Source organism: Monodelphis domestica, chromosome 2 (genome assembly GCF_027887165.1).
Source record: "Monodelphis domestica isolate mMonDom1 chromosome 2, mMonDom1.pri, whole genome shotgun sequence".
In the NCBI taxonomy this organism is placed as follows: domain Eukaryota; kingdom Metazoa; phylum Chordata; class Mammalia; order Didelphimorphia; family Didelphidae; genus Monodelphis; species Monodelphis domestica.
The window spans coordinates 33,086,702-33,102,029 of NC_077228.1; the positions used below are offsets into that span (position 1 = coordinate 33,086,702).

A 15,328-nucleotide genomic window follows, 5' to 3' on the forward strand; every position below is an offset into this window, starting at 1 on the left:
TGTAGACATACATTTAGCCATCTTCAAGGTGACCCACAGTCTGAAGATTCCAATCCCACACAGGAAAAGCCAGGGACACTGAGACCGGACCAAAAATCTTAGTGCAACCCACAGGTGGTGTTCCTACATTCCTACCTGGAATGATGTCACGGGCTCGTCACTAAACTATTAAATATTTGGGCCCAAGCTGTGACTCCCAAATGACCTATTTTGGGGTCTCTGGTGGTGGAGAGGCTTCTCATAACAATGGCATGGCTGGGGCCAGGGAGAGAGGGAGGCTGAAAGAAGATGATCACCCAGCTCTGACTTCATCTCAGAAGAACTGATTCTGACCCAAAAGAATGATGGCAGGATGTCCAAATTTCCCATTGAGACCTTCAATAAGGAGACAGAGATGTGCTGAGGAATCCTACTTCTTAGAAGCAAATGTGGAATTCTAGTAAACATTTAAGGAACGATACTTAAACTATTTTAAAAAGTAGGTAAAGGACATTCCCCAATTGACAAATGGTCAAGGGATATGAATAGGCAGTTTTCAGATGAAGAAATCAAAACTATCAATAATCATATGGAAAAATGTTCTAAATTCCTCTTGATTGAAGGAATGCAAATCAAAACAACTCTGAGGTACTACCTTGTACCCAGCAGATTGGCCATTATGACAGCAAAGGAAAATAATAAATGTTGGAGGGGATGTGGCAAAATTGGGACACTAATGCACTGCTGGTAGAGTTGTGAACTGATCCAACCATTCTGGAAGGCAATTTGGAATTATGTCTAAAGGACTTTAAAAGAATGCCTGCCCTTTGATCCAGTCATACCACTACTAGGGCTGTATCTCAAAGAGATAAAGGAAAATGGGGATGGACCTGTTTGTACAAAATTATTTAAATTGGAAACTATGGGGATGTCCCTCAATTGGGAAATGGCTGAACAAACTGTGGTACATGATGGTGATGGAATACTCTTGTGCTGTAAGGAATGATGAACTGGAGGATTTCAAAAAGGACTGGAAAGAACTCCATGAACTGATGCAGAGTGAAATAAGCAGAACCAGGAGAGCACTGTACACAGTAACTGAAACATTGTGGGACGATCAGATGACAGACTTTGCTACTGATAGAAATTCAATGTTTCAGAATAATTCTGAGGATTTATGAAAAAGAATGCTATCCACCTCCAGAGAAAGAAATGTTGGAGTCAGAATGCAGATGGAAGCATATGATTTATCACTTGTTTGTGGCTATAAGATTTGGGGTTTTGGTTTTAAAATATAACTCTATTAAAAATGAATGATATGGAAATAGGTTTTGAGTGATAATACATTTACAACCCAGTGGAATTGCTTGTTGACCTTGGGAAGGGGAGGGAAGAAGGGAGGGAGAGAACATGAATCATGGAACCATGGAAAACTTATGTGTAAATTTGTTACTGGCATAAAATAAAGAAAAAAAAGATAAAAGTAAGTGAAGGAGTCCTACCAAATTCCTTTATGACATAAATATGGCTTTGATACCTAAAGCAGGGGAAGCAAAAAGAGAGAAAGAAAACTATAGAATGACTCTGGAGGTGCCACTTTATACCTATTAGATTGGCTAACAGAACAGAAAAAGAAAAGGACATACTGGAGGGGATGTGAAAAAACAGGGACACTACAACACTGCTGGAGTTGTGAATGGGTCTAAACATTCTGTAGAACAATTTGGAACAATGCCCAAGGGGCTATAAAACTGAGCAGATAGCCTTTGATCCAGCAGTATCACTCCTAGATCTGTATTCCAAAGAGATCAAAGAAAAACTAAAAGGACCTATATGTAAAAAAAAATGTTAATAGCAATGCTTTTTGTGGTGGTAAAGAACTGGAAATTGAAGGGATGCCCATCCATTGGGGAATGGCTGAACAAGTTGTGGTATATGATTGTGATGGAGTATTATTGAGCTATAAGAAATGGGATGAGTTCAGAAAAACCTGAGAAGATTTATATGAAGTGATACAAAGTGAAGTGAGCAGAACCAGAACATTGCACAAAATAACAGCAATGTGTAACAATGATCAACTATGAGTGACTTAATTACTCTGATGAATACAATGTCCTTGAGGAAGGTATGATTAAAGGGATGGTTAGTAAACACATAGAAAAGGAAGCAGTGATCACAGGTGGCTCTCCATTCCCTTCTCTGAGGAGGTTACTAGAGTGAAAGGTCAATCACGGAAGTGCTGTAGAAAAAGGTTACTGATTTTTTTGTAAAGCTTTGATCAAGTGTCTTATGTTATTCTTGTGGACAAGAGGGCGAGATGTGGACTAGACAACAGCACAACTAGATGAATTCAGACCTGGGTGAATGGCTGAACCCAAAGAGCTGTTAATGGTCTCATGCCAACTTGGCAGGAGATCTCCCAGGGATCTGTGCATGGTGCAGGCTAATCTTTTCTTATCCTGGACTTGGATAATGGCTCATCACATTACAGAGGACACCAAGCAAGAAGGACAGAGCTAACACACTGCTTGATAACATCAGGTGCCCAAAAGGTCCAGACTGGGCTGAATCTAAGAAGAATCACACTAGAGATAAATGTGAAGTTTTATATATGCTTTATACAGCAGAGCTCTCTTCAAGTGTTTGGGGGCTATATACGTAGAAATACGTAGAAATCTATGTAGAAATCATGACAATGATCATCACATATCTTATAGCTCTTTATATAGGATCAAATGAGATAATATCTGTGCTTGTCACATAGTGAGTGCTTAATATAAGCTTATTCCCACAATTCCCATTTAGGAAGCCTTTTCTAATCCCTCTAGTTTTTTTCCCAAACCCCTATCTCCTGTCTTAGAATTAATACTGTGTATTGGTTCCAAGGCAGAAGAGTGGTCAGGGCTAGGCAATGGGGGTTAAGTGACTTGCCCAGGGTCACAGTTAGGAAGTGTCTGAGGACAGATTTGAACTCAGGACTTCTCATCTCTAGGCCTGGTGTTCTAATCCACTGAGCCATCTCGCTGTCCCAGATCCCTCTAGTTTTAAGGGCTCTCTCCCTCCCCCTAAAAATGATTGGACAGATTCCATCCTGTTTCCTTGGGCAAGTGGAGGGCAGGGATTATGTAAAGGCTATCCCACAGATTTCAAAGTTTCTGGGAAGCATTTACTGACATTATTGTTTCACTTGAGTCTCTTACCAACCTGTGAGATCACTAATACAGGCAATTTTACGTTTATTTTACAGATGAGGAAACTGAGGATCAGAGATGGGGCTTGTCTCTGTGCTCCCATGGCTAATGCCAGAGGTAGAGGATGATCCTAGGCTTTATTGTTTAAGTGCCTGGTCTGTGCCCTCAGTTTCCATTCCATTAGGGGTGGCGTGGGACGGGGCGGGGAATTAGCCCAAAGAAACAGAATGGAGGCTGTCTAATAGCTTGCAGAGGGAAGGTGAGATCTCTCAAAACCAGAAAAGACTCCCTATAGGACGGGACACAGGAACTGAGCCTCAAATGAATGAAGGGATTCTCTGAGGGGCAGGCGGCATGCCAGCCCTGTGCAAGGGGATTAGGAAAAGCTGTGCCTGGAAGACAGGAGCGGGGATACTGCGAGAGAGGTCTGGACCGCTCCATGGAGGTAAAGGGCCAAGAGAAGGATGCTGGGCTTCAGCCTGGAGGCCTCAGGCCACTGCTGAAGATTTTTCTGCAATAAGATGCCCTCTTCTTTACGAAAGCTATTTTGGAGGCGATTCCGTGCCGTGGGAAGAGGCTGGAGGCTAAGAGCCCAAAGATGAGGCAGCCAAGAGGTGACGGGCCTGAGTTCGAGGGGGTGGAGGGAAGGGGCGCTGGTTTGAGAGAGATTGAAGACAAGATCTGGTGAATGGTTGGGTATATGGAGTGAGAAGTTGATGGTGCCACAGCAGCTGGGAATCTGGGAGCTGGGAAAGGTGGGCATGCTTGCACCTGAAATGGGGACATGTGGAGGGAGGCAGGTTTAGGGAGAAAGAGAACCATTTCTGCTTGGGACATTCTCGAGAAGGGATTTGCAGAGGCAGAGGGCAGGCTTGATGCAAGGTCGCCTCCAGGCCATTGCTTGGCTTGGCCCTGGCCTTTCCTGGCATCACTCCAGCTCTTCATTTTATACCTTCATCCCTGCTATCCAATTAGCCCCCAAATCCCAGCCATTCTTATTTCACAGTGTTTCTTCATTCTTCACCCCCTGCTCAAGAATTTTCAATGACTCCCTATTACCTACAGGATAAAATAAAATCTCCTTAGCATGGCATTCAGAGCCCTTTGCAACCTGGCCTCAACTTACTTTTGCAGCTATATCCCATACACGACCCCTCCCTGACTTCTCCCCTCTGATCCAATTTGGGGACTTGCCAGCTCTGAATCAAGCATCCTATCTGATATTTAAAATAGATTTCTACCGTGATTTTTCTCAATTACCAAGCATTTCTTCTTCCCTCTCCCTCTCCCCACTGAAAAAAAGAAAGGAAAAAAAATATAAACCCTTGTTATCCGACAAACAGGCAGGCAAAACATGTTGTCCCATGTTGTCCATGTCCAAAAATTTAGTATCATACTTTCTCGCCTCCTACCTTTGCTCATGCCGTTCCTTTGACATGAAATGCTCTCCTTTGCCTTTTGACATTTTACTCATCCTTTAAGAGCTACCTTAAATCCCACCTCCTCTGGGAAGCCTTCCCTGATTACCGGGCCAGACTTGCTCACTTTTGTATAAATGGCGATTCTGAACCTTTGACTTCATCCCCCAGAAGTTCTTAGTATTTCCCAAAGTTCCCTATAATCTCTCCTGGGTCTCCATGTTGGCGAGATCATTATTGGTATTGAAGTGGACGTACGCTCCTCCCAGGCTCTTTTTGACCTGCGACCAGGCTGAATTCAGGAAGCTCTTTTGCTTGAGTTATTATTAATAAAATTTTATAAAATATAGGATTTAGTTACTGCCTATTAATTTTAATCTTTACACCTTCCTCTGGCCTTTTGAGCCCTGCCCAGTGTCTTGCTGGTCTTGAACATCAACCTAGGCTCTCCCTGAGAACAGGGGGCTCCACTTTTAAACATGGGGTAAGCCCGAGCTTGCCTAGTTCTGGGGGGCCCTTCCTGGCTGGAAGGGATCCATCCCCAGAGCTCATCCAGAGCCTCTCCCTCAGCCCCTTTCTGGGTCTCCCTTAAATGTCTTGCCAGCCTGGAAGCAGGTTCCCGCTCCCCCAGTCTGTCTTCAGGGACCCCAACCAGACTTCAAGAGGACCCAATGGGTGGGCACACGCCCTCCTACCTTCATACTGGACTTCCAGGTGCATGGTGCGCAGCGTCCCCAGGAGGAACTCCACTATAGTAGGGTGCACCTGCCCCACGATGGACTGAGGGGACAGAGAATAAAGCAAATGGGGAACCTTTAGAACCTTGAGAAGAGGCTTGTAGGCAGGTGCTGACAGCCACGTCCCCAAGGGGGGAGAGCAAGGGGAACAAAGCCTTCAGCATCCCCCCAAAGCTAGAAGAGTATCCATCCTGCCTGCCCCCTTCTTCCAGAAGGAACCTGAGAAAAGTCGAGGCACAGAGCCTCAACCTCGGAAGAGACTCTGGGGGCCACCAGTGCCACCCCAAGCCAGAGCAAGAACACCTTCCAGAGCATCCCAGTAGTGGTGGCAGCGGCCAGGTGTCCAGCCCGGACCTCCCCTGGCCACTGGCTCCACTCTGCGCCAGCTCTCAGACACTGCCTAACTGTGTGACCCTGGGCAAGTCACTTAACCCCAGGTGTCTAGCCCAGATCACTCTTAATTCCAAATCAGAAGTTCTGAGCTGAAGGAAAAAAGTCGTGAGACTTTTGGGGGGAAATTTTGCACAGATGTGCAATAAAAGGTGGAATTTGGAACAAAGCACTGAGGAGGAAGGTGATAAAGCAAAGCCGATGCCGGGGTGGAAGGAGGAAGCAGGGCTCTGACAGCCTGGGCCGTTAACACAGGAAGGTCCATTGGAAAGTCACCCGAGACCCGGGTGTCTAGTCAGTGTCATGAGCCGCCCTTGGCTTAGCGAGGCTTAAGGGCACTTCGTGAATCAGTCCCAGGCAGGAAGGGGGCACCTTGGCTGGGGCTCTGCTGGATCCCACCGTGGGGCAGCCTCCAAGCCTCTGGCTGCATCTATGGAGGGGCTGATATCTGGTCTAAGGAGGCTGTGGATGGCCAGGACAGCCACAGGGACTTCCCAGACTTTGGCTGGTCCAAGTCTCGGGCAGGGCGACTGTCCGGCTGAAAAAATCCGGTTCTAATCCAGCCTGGTGGTGGCTTTGAAGAAGGGGCAATTGTGGAATGTCTCCTTGCTGGGCTATTATGAGGAGGAAGCGGCCCGGCTTCCGGGAAGCCCCAAATTGGACTCCTGTCACCAGGGGCCCCCCAGGAGCGCTGAATCACAGAGATGAGGTTCAGGTCAGCTTCTCTCCTGAGAGCTGCCCTCGTTCAGGATTACCCAGAAATCCCTGCAGATGTCCATGGCACTGCTTGTGTCTGCCGGCCCCCAACATGGAGGGAGAGAGGAGCCTGGCTCCTGTCCAAGCATTTAACACAGGCCTGTCGCAGGCTGGTTTTCCTTTGACCCCCACTGAAGGTTCAGCAGACGAGAAGGATGCCTGGAGCCCCCTGAACCAGGCCTCGGCTCTCTTCCCAAGTGGACTGTGGCAGGGAAGGGTATCGCTGTCCGACCTCCCTTTGAGGCTCTCTACCCTCCAGAATCCTGGACAGCCTCTCCGAGGGGCACGTCCCACTCTCTGCCTCCAAGGGAAATGTTTCCGGCTCGGCTTCCCATCTCAGGGAACCTCCAAGTAACTAATGGCAATGGGGAGGGTTGTCCGATTTCCCCCATTTCACTGCATAATCCAGGGCGTTAACACATGCAAAATGCTCTGCAAACTGTAAAGCCCTGTGGAAACCTTAGCTAGTAGTAGCAGCTGGCCTTAGTCAATAAATGTGGGCTCCCTAAGGATAACTTTTCTGTAATTTTTCTTGGCAGTGTGACCTGATCCTGAATCGCCATCATCAATGACCTCCATGGCTATAGACAAATCTGCCTGACTCAGTCATTTGATGTCTTGTCAGCTTTGTTGGCAGCTGATGGCAAAGCATGTAGAATTCAGGACTTGGAGTCAGGAAGACCTCAGTTCAAATCTTGCCTCACACACTAACTAGCTGTGTGACCTTGGCCAAGTCACCTAACCTCCATCTGCCTCAGCTTCCTCAATTATAAAATGGGGATAATGCTAGCTCTTACCTCCCAAGGCTACAAATGAGTTAACATTTGTAAAAGGATTTTCGAGCCTTAAAGTACCATATAAATGTAAGCTATTATTATGATTTGGGGTTAGGGAGGCAACTGTGGATCAGTAGTTAGGAGCCCTGGAGTCAGGAAGACTTGAGTTCAAATCCAATCTCAGAGAGGTCCTTGCTGTGTGACCTTGGGCAAGTCACCTCTGTATGCCCAGGAAGTAGCTAGGTGGCTCAGTGGATAGAGTGTTGGGCTAAGTTCAAATCTGGTCTCAGACACTTCCTAGCTCTGTGACCCTGGGCAAGTCACTTCATCTCTGATTGCCTGACAAAAGGATCCACTGGAGAAGGAAATGGTGAACTACTCCAATATCCTTATTAAGAAAACCCCAAATGGGGTCCCAAAGAGCCAGAAACAACTGAACAACAATAAATTCTTGATTATTCCCATGGCTATCACTCATGAAGAGCCCTTTGAGCCCATACTAGGACCTCTATAAGGGAGGCAGATACAATTTGTGGTTTCTGGGACTCTTCCTCCACCCTCTCCCCAGCTTTTTGGCCCAGAAGACTTCTCATCCTCAAGTTGACTCCACCTCTGGACTTCTCATGATGGAACTGCTCTCCACTGCTGTGGCTCCTTCCTTTCACTGGCTGGTTCCTCCCAGAGTCTCCATTTGAAGGAAAGTGCTTAGATCAGACACCTCTTCATTCTTTATTACTGTCATTAATGAGCATTATTTTGCTTCTGATTCTTTGAAAAGAGAATGACTTTTTATTCTACAAACCACAGAACAAAAATGATGAAGAAATTTGGTTCCGAAGAGAGGTAAGTAAGCTGCCCAGGAGGTATTCACAGTCGCCAGGCCCAGATGAAAACATCTTATTGTGCTAGGAAAAAAAAAATTTGGCAGGTGGAATTGAGCCACCATCTTGGATATTTGAAAGACCTTCGAGAATAGAAGAGGTACCATAGGGCTGGAGAAGGGCAAAGGTTGACCCAGTTTTCCAAAACGGAAACAGAAGTATGCAAACTTTGGGTGACTGAGCTTGACTCTAATTCCTGGGAAAATTCTAGAAAGGGTCATTATAGAGATGCTTCTTTTTTTGTGTGTCTGCAGCTCTCCGAAGAATCCTTGGGGAGGAGGGAGAGATAAATTCCAGCTTGAAGTCAGAAAGAAACTTCCTTAACAATGAGAACCATTGCAAAGTAGCACAGGTTGTCCAGATAGTTAGCGGGCTCCCTCTTCTTGAAGGTCTTTGAGTAGAGCCTGGACAACTACCAATTGGTACATTGAGGTGGAAACTTCTTTGGTGTGTGGATTGGCTTAGATGAACACAGAGGTCTCTTCCAACTCTCACATTCTGTAATTGTGTGCTAAACTGCATTCATGGGTATCCCATTTGTCAACTTTTGCCACTGTTTTGTGAAGTGAGGTCTGTTTGTTCCTAAAGATTTCCTATAAAATTTGATTTCTTTTGTCATGTACTTTGAAGGTGCCTATTAAGTCTCTTCTTCCTTCTTGGTGCTTTTTTATAGTTGCCTTGAGGTGCCTGGGCTTCTTTTGTTTGTACACTTTTCGCTTTATCCAAAGTATACATTAAGGGGGAAGCTGGGTGGCTCAGTAGATTGAGAGCCAGGCCCAGAGACAGGAGATTCTGGGTTCAAAGCTGACCTCAGATACTTTCTAACTGGGTGACCCTGTCACTTAACCCCCATTGCCTAGCTCTTACTACTCTTCTGCCTTAGAACCAATATGGAGTATTGATTCCAGGATGGAAGGTAAGGGTTAAAACAACAACAACAACAAAAAGTAGACATTAAGTCTGGTATTATTAGTGAAGTGATCAGAACCAGGAGAACACTGCATATACAGCAACAGAAATATTATATAATGATCAACTGGGAAAGATGAAACCATTATCAACAAAGCAAAATTCCAAGAGGACCCTAAGGGGCTCATGATGAAAAATGCCATCCACGGTCAAAGAAGGAATTGTTGGAGTCTGATTGCCGGTCAAAGCAGACCATCTTCCACTTTATTTCCTTCACGAGTTTTTGTTCATGAGTATATATGATGTGTCTTCTTTCATGGTATGAGGAATGTGGAAATATGTGTTGCACAACAGCACTGGAATAGCCTATGTCACACTATTTATCACCTGGGGAGGAGGAGAAGATTGAAGGAAGGAGAGAATCTGAATTGAGAAAAGATAACAATTGTTAACAATTATTCCAACATGTAACTGAAAAGAAGTTAAAGATGTTTTAAAAGACTGTATTATTGAGGTGTTGATTGTTTAGCACAGTATTTGGAACATAGCAGGGGCTTCAATGAATACTTGTTGACTTGAGCTGAATCTAAACCTGTTCTCTCATTAAGCGTTGACTTCAGGATGCCAATCTGTCTCTTAACATTCAGAGCCTCCTCTTTCTCCTAGATGCTCTTTGCGAGAGGATCACCATTTCCCAAGGACTCTTCTCCCCAACTTGGCCCCGCTAAGCCATTCAGACTTGTTTCTCCCTGAAAGGTTGTTCCTGCTCTTTATGGTTCAAGGGCACCTCCTGGATGCTGCTTCCTGATGGCCTCTGGTCATTGGGGGAGGTTCATAGTTGCCTGAGGGGACAGAAGGTTTGCTCAGTCAGGGCTCTTTAGACTTAGCAGATGCCCAAAGAGTCACTCACCAGACACATTTTCATATGGACACGAAGAGGCTGCGTCTACTCAAGCTGGGCACTACAGTATCCTTGTTGAACGATTCAAGGAATGAAAAGACATTATGTGCTTACTGTAAGCAGAGTCTGTCCCCAGAGCTGGAGAAAATAGGACAGTAGAAGACCTGGCAAGCAGTTCATATTCCAGTGGGGAAGACTGTTTATCAGCAGAAGGTTTTAGCTGCACAGCAAAGAGATCCGCCGATCGTTAGGGTATAACTACAAAGCAGGCTGTCATGTATCTTTTTTTAGTGTCATTTCCATGGATCAAATTAAATCATTTTCTGAAGTTGGGTCATTTGACACTGCCAAGGACACTGGTGAGGAGAACTTCGTTTTCTGGGTTTTAATCATTATAGTTGCCAAGGAGACGGGAGCTGCAGTACCAGCAGAAACCGTTACCAGGCTGTGTCTTCCCAGGCTAGTAGGGGTGAGGGCTGGCCTAGGACTCAAAGGCTTGGCCATACCCAATAAAGGCAGTGTCAATGTTATATTGCATTGGAGAAGTTTGTTCAATAATCGTGGAGTCAATGACCCGCTCTTTACGCCTGAGATGTATCAAAGCATTCTTTTTGCTCGTCTATTATTTTCTTGTAAGTGTAGGCAATTTTTTGAGGAATTGAGCTCTGAATGCTCCGTGCAAAATACATAAACACATAATTGTCTGTATTTGTAGGTTCTCTGGTTATCTCATCTCTTAGAACTAAACATATGTGACGCCTTGGCGGAGGGCAGCTGGGTGGGTACAGAGAGCCAGAACTATAGAAAGCAGATCCTGGGTTCAAATCTGATCTCAGATACTTTCTGGCTGGGTGACCCTGGGCAAGTCACTTAACCCCCATTGCCTAATCCTTACCACTCTTCTGCTTTGGAATGGATGCTTCCTAAGGATTCTAAAATGGAAGGTCAGAGTTTAAAAAAAACAACAACAAAAAAACAAACAAGCAAAAAAGGGAGATCAGCCCTGTATGGAGAGGAAGCTGTTAAAGTCTTCTGCTAGTAATTCATAAACCATGAATAAATGCTTACTGACTAGGAATTCGTGCACTCCTCTGAAGCCCCGGAGTCACACTTCCAAAATCTAGGTAGATCCACTGATTTCCGGTTTTACGGAGCAGGTGTAGACGGTTCAGACACCCACTAGGCATAGTTTTCTGGTTACATGACAGTGGTTTGGGCCCACTTTTTGTTGCTGGGCTTCTTGTCACGTGGCGGGGCCTCCTTATTCCCGGCTCCGCTGTCTCCTCCATTGCTTTCCCTTTTTCAGACTTTATAGGGAGGTTTCCGATCCTGTATCATCCTAGTTTGAGGCTTTCACTTCCGGCTGTGGATGCAGGTTGCCCTTCTGCTCTATTCTGTTCCCCACTCCAGGTCGCCGTCTTTGGAATGAATCTTTAACCGGACAGCCTGGGTTCAAAGAGGGCACCGCAGCACATCCCAGCGAGTTTCACTGTCTTTCAGCCCCTCTCCCGAGATTTGCTCGAGGCTCTTCTGCCATGATGGCATTTCCTTCTTTTTCTCTGAAATACTGGCGGAGCTCTCCGTTCTCGCGGTGGCAATAGCCAGGGCACACGCGGTTCTTTCGGTGAAAGGGCGGGGGCAGCCAAAGGGAGCGCACCCCGGGGTGGGCTTACATTTTCTTTTGCAATTTTAATTTCACGTTATGAAATCTGCCCGATGAAGGCACTGAACGCCGAGGGAAGAGCCCTGACGCACTCCTCTGGGGGAACGACGAACTAGAGGCAGACAGAGTGCGGTTCCATTTCAATGGCCGGACACCAGTTCAGCTTCTTCGAATCCCGCTAATACTAATGGCTCGCGTTTCTAAGGTGCCGGAAGGCCCGCGAAACCCTTTGCAAAGAGCCAGAGGGAACGCCTTGGGGGGAGATAGCCCGCTGCGAAAGGGGAAAGCCATTGAAGTTCTCTTGTCCTCCGAGGTGCTTGCGGAGAGCGCCACCTGGTGGCCAACGCCGAGACTGCGGTCTGGTTAATCCAACCACCGCGACTGGACGCTGTGGGACCTGGAGCCCCGGGGAGAGGCTGGCACAGGGCTGCCCAGCGTGGTGTGCCCGCCCCGAAGAAGGCGCTGGATCCGATCCCATGACCCCAGGAGCCAATCAGAATTGCAGGAGTTCAAAGAAAATGTGAACCCAGGGCCATTTCGTGCCTTCCAGACTCATGCTGGGCTGATTAACTGCTGTAGGACTGGCACTGTGACGTCCTCCGGCTTCTTTGAAAACGAAGAGGTAGGGGCAGCTGGGTGCCTCAGAGGATAGAGTCGGTCCTGGGGACGGGAGGTCCTGGGTTCAAATCTGACCTCAGACACTTCCTAGCTGTGTGACCTTGGGCAAGTCACTTCTCTCCCATTGCCCAGCCCTTACCACTCTTCTGCCTTGGAGCCAATACACAGGATTGGTTCTAAGACGGAAGGTAAGGGTTAAAAAAAGAAGACCATGAAGAGGGAACAACAAGAGCCGGTGTGTTTGCAAGTGAATATTGCACAATGGGCATTTTCTAGCCCTCTCCCCATACTCCGGTATTTACCGATCCGTAGACATGGATTTGTCACATTTCAGAAGGCCTAATGGGATCATCTAGCCTCAGAGCTGGAAGTCTTTCCCTGGAGTCTGAGCCGGGCCCTTCTGAGTACTGGCTGAGGATCTCAGAGAGGGAAATTGGAACCAGAGGTGGCTCTTCCTAGCTCTGAGGCATCCTCTCTCATCAAACCAAGCTGCTTCCTCCCAGGGGGCCTCTTGTTATCTCACTGCCTGCCCCCACCCTGGCCCCCTCCCCAGCTGGTGAGCCAGAGCTGGGCTCTCAGGATGGGATATTCCAGAGGATTTCTCTGATTCTCCAGGAACCTGGCTACGAGGGACCTTCCTGGAGCTGAGAACGGGTGATTGCAGCGGGGAGGGCAGCTCTGCTCACCTGGGCTACCCTGAGTGTCTGAAGTGCCAGCTGCTGGGCTTTGGGGGAGTTACAAGGCATCAGGGCAATCAGGCCTTTATACACCTGGTGCTGGTACTTGGGGTTCCCGTGGACTAAAGAGTCCAGCAGGGACTGCACCTCCTCCAGGGCCTCTTCACTCTTGGACTTTGCCATAAATTCTGCAATGGACCGCACGCCTGTGGGATGGGAAGGGAAGGAAAGCAAGGTTGAGGGTGTCAGTGGTTCTCTGGCCCATCACCAGCAGAGGCTGAGGGAAGTCATGTGATGGGGCTGCCCTGGCCACCTCAGAGCCATGGTCCAAGGGGGTCTCCCCAAAGCAGGCCTGTGGGCACCCCCCTCTACAGCCCGCTTGGCGGTCACAGGCACACATTCTGCCTACCGTAGCTCTCACAGATGAGTTCCTTGTATTTCCGTCCACAGCTGACGATCATTTTGAGCAGCAGAATGGCTTCTTTTTTTTCCACATCATTTATTTGCTCCAAACCCAGGATTTCCAAGAGGGTTAAGGCTCCTCCAACCTCCAGAAACTCCACGAGGTACCGATTACTACCCAGGACATGGCACAGAGCACACACAGAAAAGGAAAGCTGCCAGCTTTTCAGCTGAAGGATCCCAAAGGAGTCTATGAGACAACCTGGCCCCTCCGCTCTGGGAAATGGCCCTAGAGCTTGGTTCTGGGGTCAGAGGATTAGGGTTCAAATTCCACCTTTGCCACTGATTGCCTGTGGGATCTCTGGCAAGTCCCTGCCTCTGTATGGGTCTTGGTGTACTCTTCTGTAAAGTGGGTTTGGGAGAGGGAAGGAAGGTCAGCCTAGATGATCCTTCAGGGCAGGGAGTGACAGCATGGGCCCAGCCTAACTCTGCAGAGCATTTGTCCTTGTTTCATTTGTGACATTCCAGAAACTTACACAGAATTTGGCCAAGAACTGAAGGTCCCCCTCCCCCCCTTCCTGCCGTTCCCCTCCAGACTCACCAGCTTACAGCGGAGAGGAAGATGCCGATGGACTTCAGCAGCTTTTCTAAGCATGTCCCATTCATGTAGCTGGATGACTGGTTAAAGGAGGAACCCTGAGAGTAGCACTGCTAGTCATATCTGGTCATCCCTGGCCACCATGGTCCTACCTTTCCCATGCCAGCTGCCCTGTTGCCTCCCCCAACCAGAGCGTCTCTGCCAAGGACCAGCCTCCACCTCCACCAGAGGGGCTCTGCCCCAGCACTGCCCAGGAGTCCTTGGATGACCCAAAATGCAAAGTCCTTGGCCACTGTCCTGGAGGGGCTTGGGACTGGCCAGCTGTTCTTGCAAAGAAACTCAAGCTCAGTTTCCTTAGGCAGGACAGAAAGGCTCTGGATATAAAGCCAGAGGGCTGAGTTCAAATCCTGGATCCGTCATCTGCTAACTGAAACCTTGGATTATCAAATCCATCAATGATTAAGTATTTATGATATGCTTGGCTCTGAGGGCACAGAGACCAAAATGGGGAATCTGCTCCCAAGACCTGATCTTCCGATAGGGGAGATTCCTTATCCTCTCTTGGCCTCAGTTTCCCTTTTCTGAAAGGTTAGGGTTGGTCTCCGATGACCTCCATGGCCCTACTAGCTCCAACCTCAACCCCTATCCTCTCTCCCCTGCCTCTGAAAGCATCAGGTGCTTTATGTATGTTCCTGAACCTCAATCTCCAGCATGACTTTTCAATAACTCTTTTCAAGAAGTCCACCATGAATGATCAAGGGAGCAAGAGCTGTGTGGGATGGTGGGGGGGCAGGACAGGAAGGCTAGCCAGGGAGACAGTTTGGCCTTAGCTTTCCCAGAGAGCCCCACATGCAGTTCTGGAGGCTGAGAGATGATTGAGGAAGGGGTGTGTGTGTGTGTGTGGGACTGGCTGGTCAGCAAAGAACCTCTATGGGCTGGTGGATGGGTGGGTGGGGTTGCCTGGGACTGGGGTACCTTCTTCCTCAGGTCAGCTTGCCTCTCCTGCCCCCAGGGTGGGTAGGGTGGTGGTGGAAGGGACTTGTCACAGGACTAATAAGTCTTAGAGCAGGTTTGGAACCCAGAACCTTAGTCTACAAGAACACTCTCTGCTTTCTACTTCCTACCCCTGCTTCAGAGCCCCAGGTCCCTCTATCCCAGGGGTTAATGACATCTCCCATTAGAATCCCAGAATGCCCTCAGGGGCATCTAATCCAACCTGAACAAAACCCAATATGCCTGATTTTTGGAGACCTCCAGAAAGGGGGAGCTCACTACCTTCCAGGGCCATGCAGTATTTCAAATGTTCCTATGGGTACCCTCCCATCACATTAGATAACCCACCCCTCATTCTGCTCCACAGAAGATGTTTTCTTGAGCTGCTTTGGCCACAGGAATTCATTTCTTCATGGCCAAGCCTCACCAGGTTAGAGAG

General features: G+C 47.8%; 1 protein-coding gene across 4 annotated transcripts in view; it reads right to left on the reverse strand.

Annotated features, from left to right (window-relative positions):
* ARMH1 (armadillo like helical domain containing 1) overlaps positions 1-15,328 on the reverse strand; it is a 56,133-nt gene that overhangs the window by 25,772 nt on the left and 15,033 nt on the right. For 3 of the 4 annotated variants that reach the window (XM_056815248.1, XM_056815249.1, XM_016429809.2), the window contains 4 exons: positions 13,900-13,968; positions 13,306-13,472; positions 12,906-13,102; positions 5,284-5,368 (listed from right to left, as the gene is read on the reverse strand). In XM_056815248.1, coding sequence (XP_056671226.1) covers positions 5,284-5,368; positions 12,906-13,102; positions 13,306-13,472; positions 13,900-13,968 — 518 coding nt within the window. The remainder of the gene's footprint in view (positions 1-5,283; positions 5,369-12,905; positions 13,103-13,305; positions 13,473-13,899; positions 13,969-15,328) is intronic. The other variant, XM_056815250.1, reaches the window with a different exon arrangement.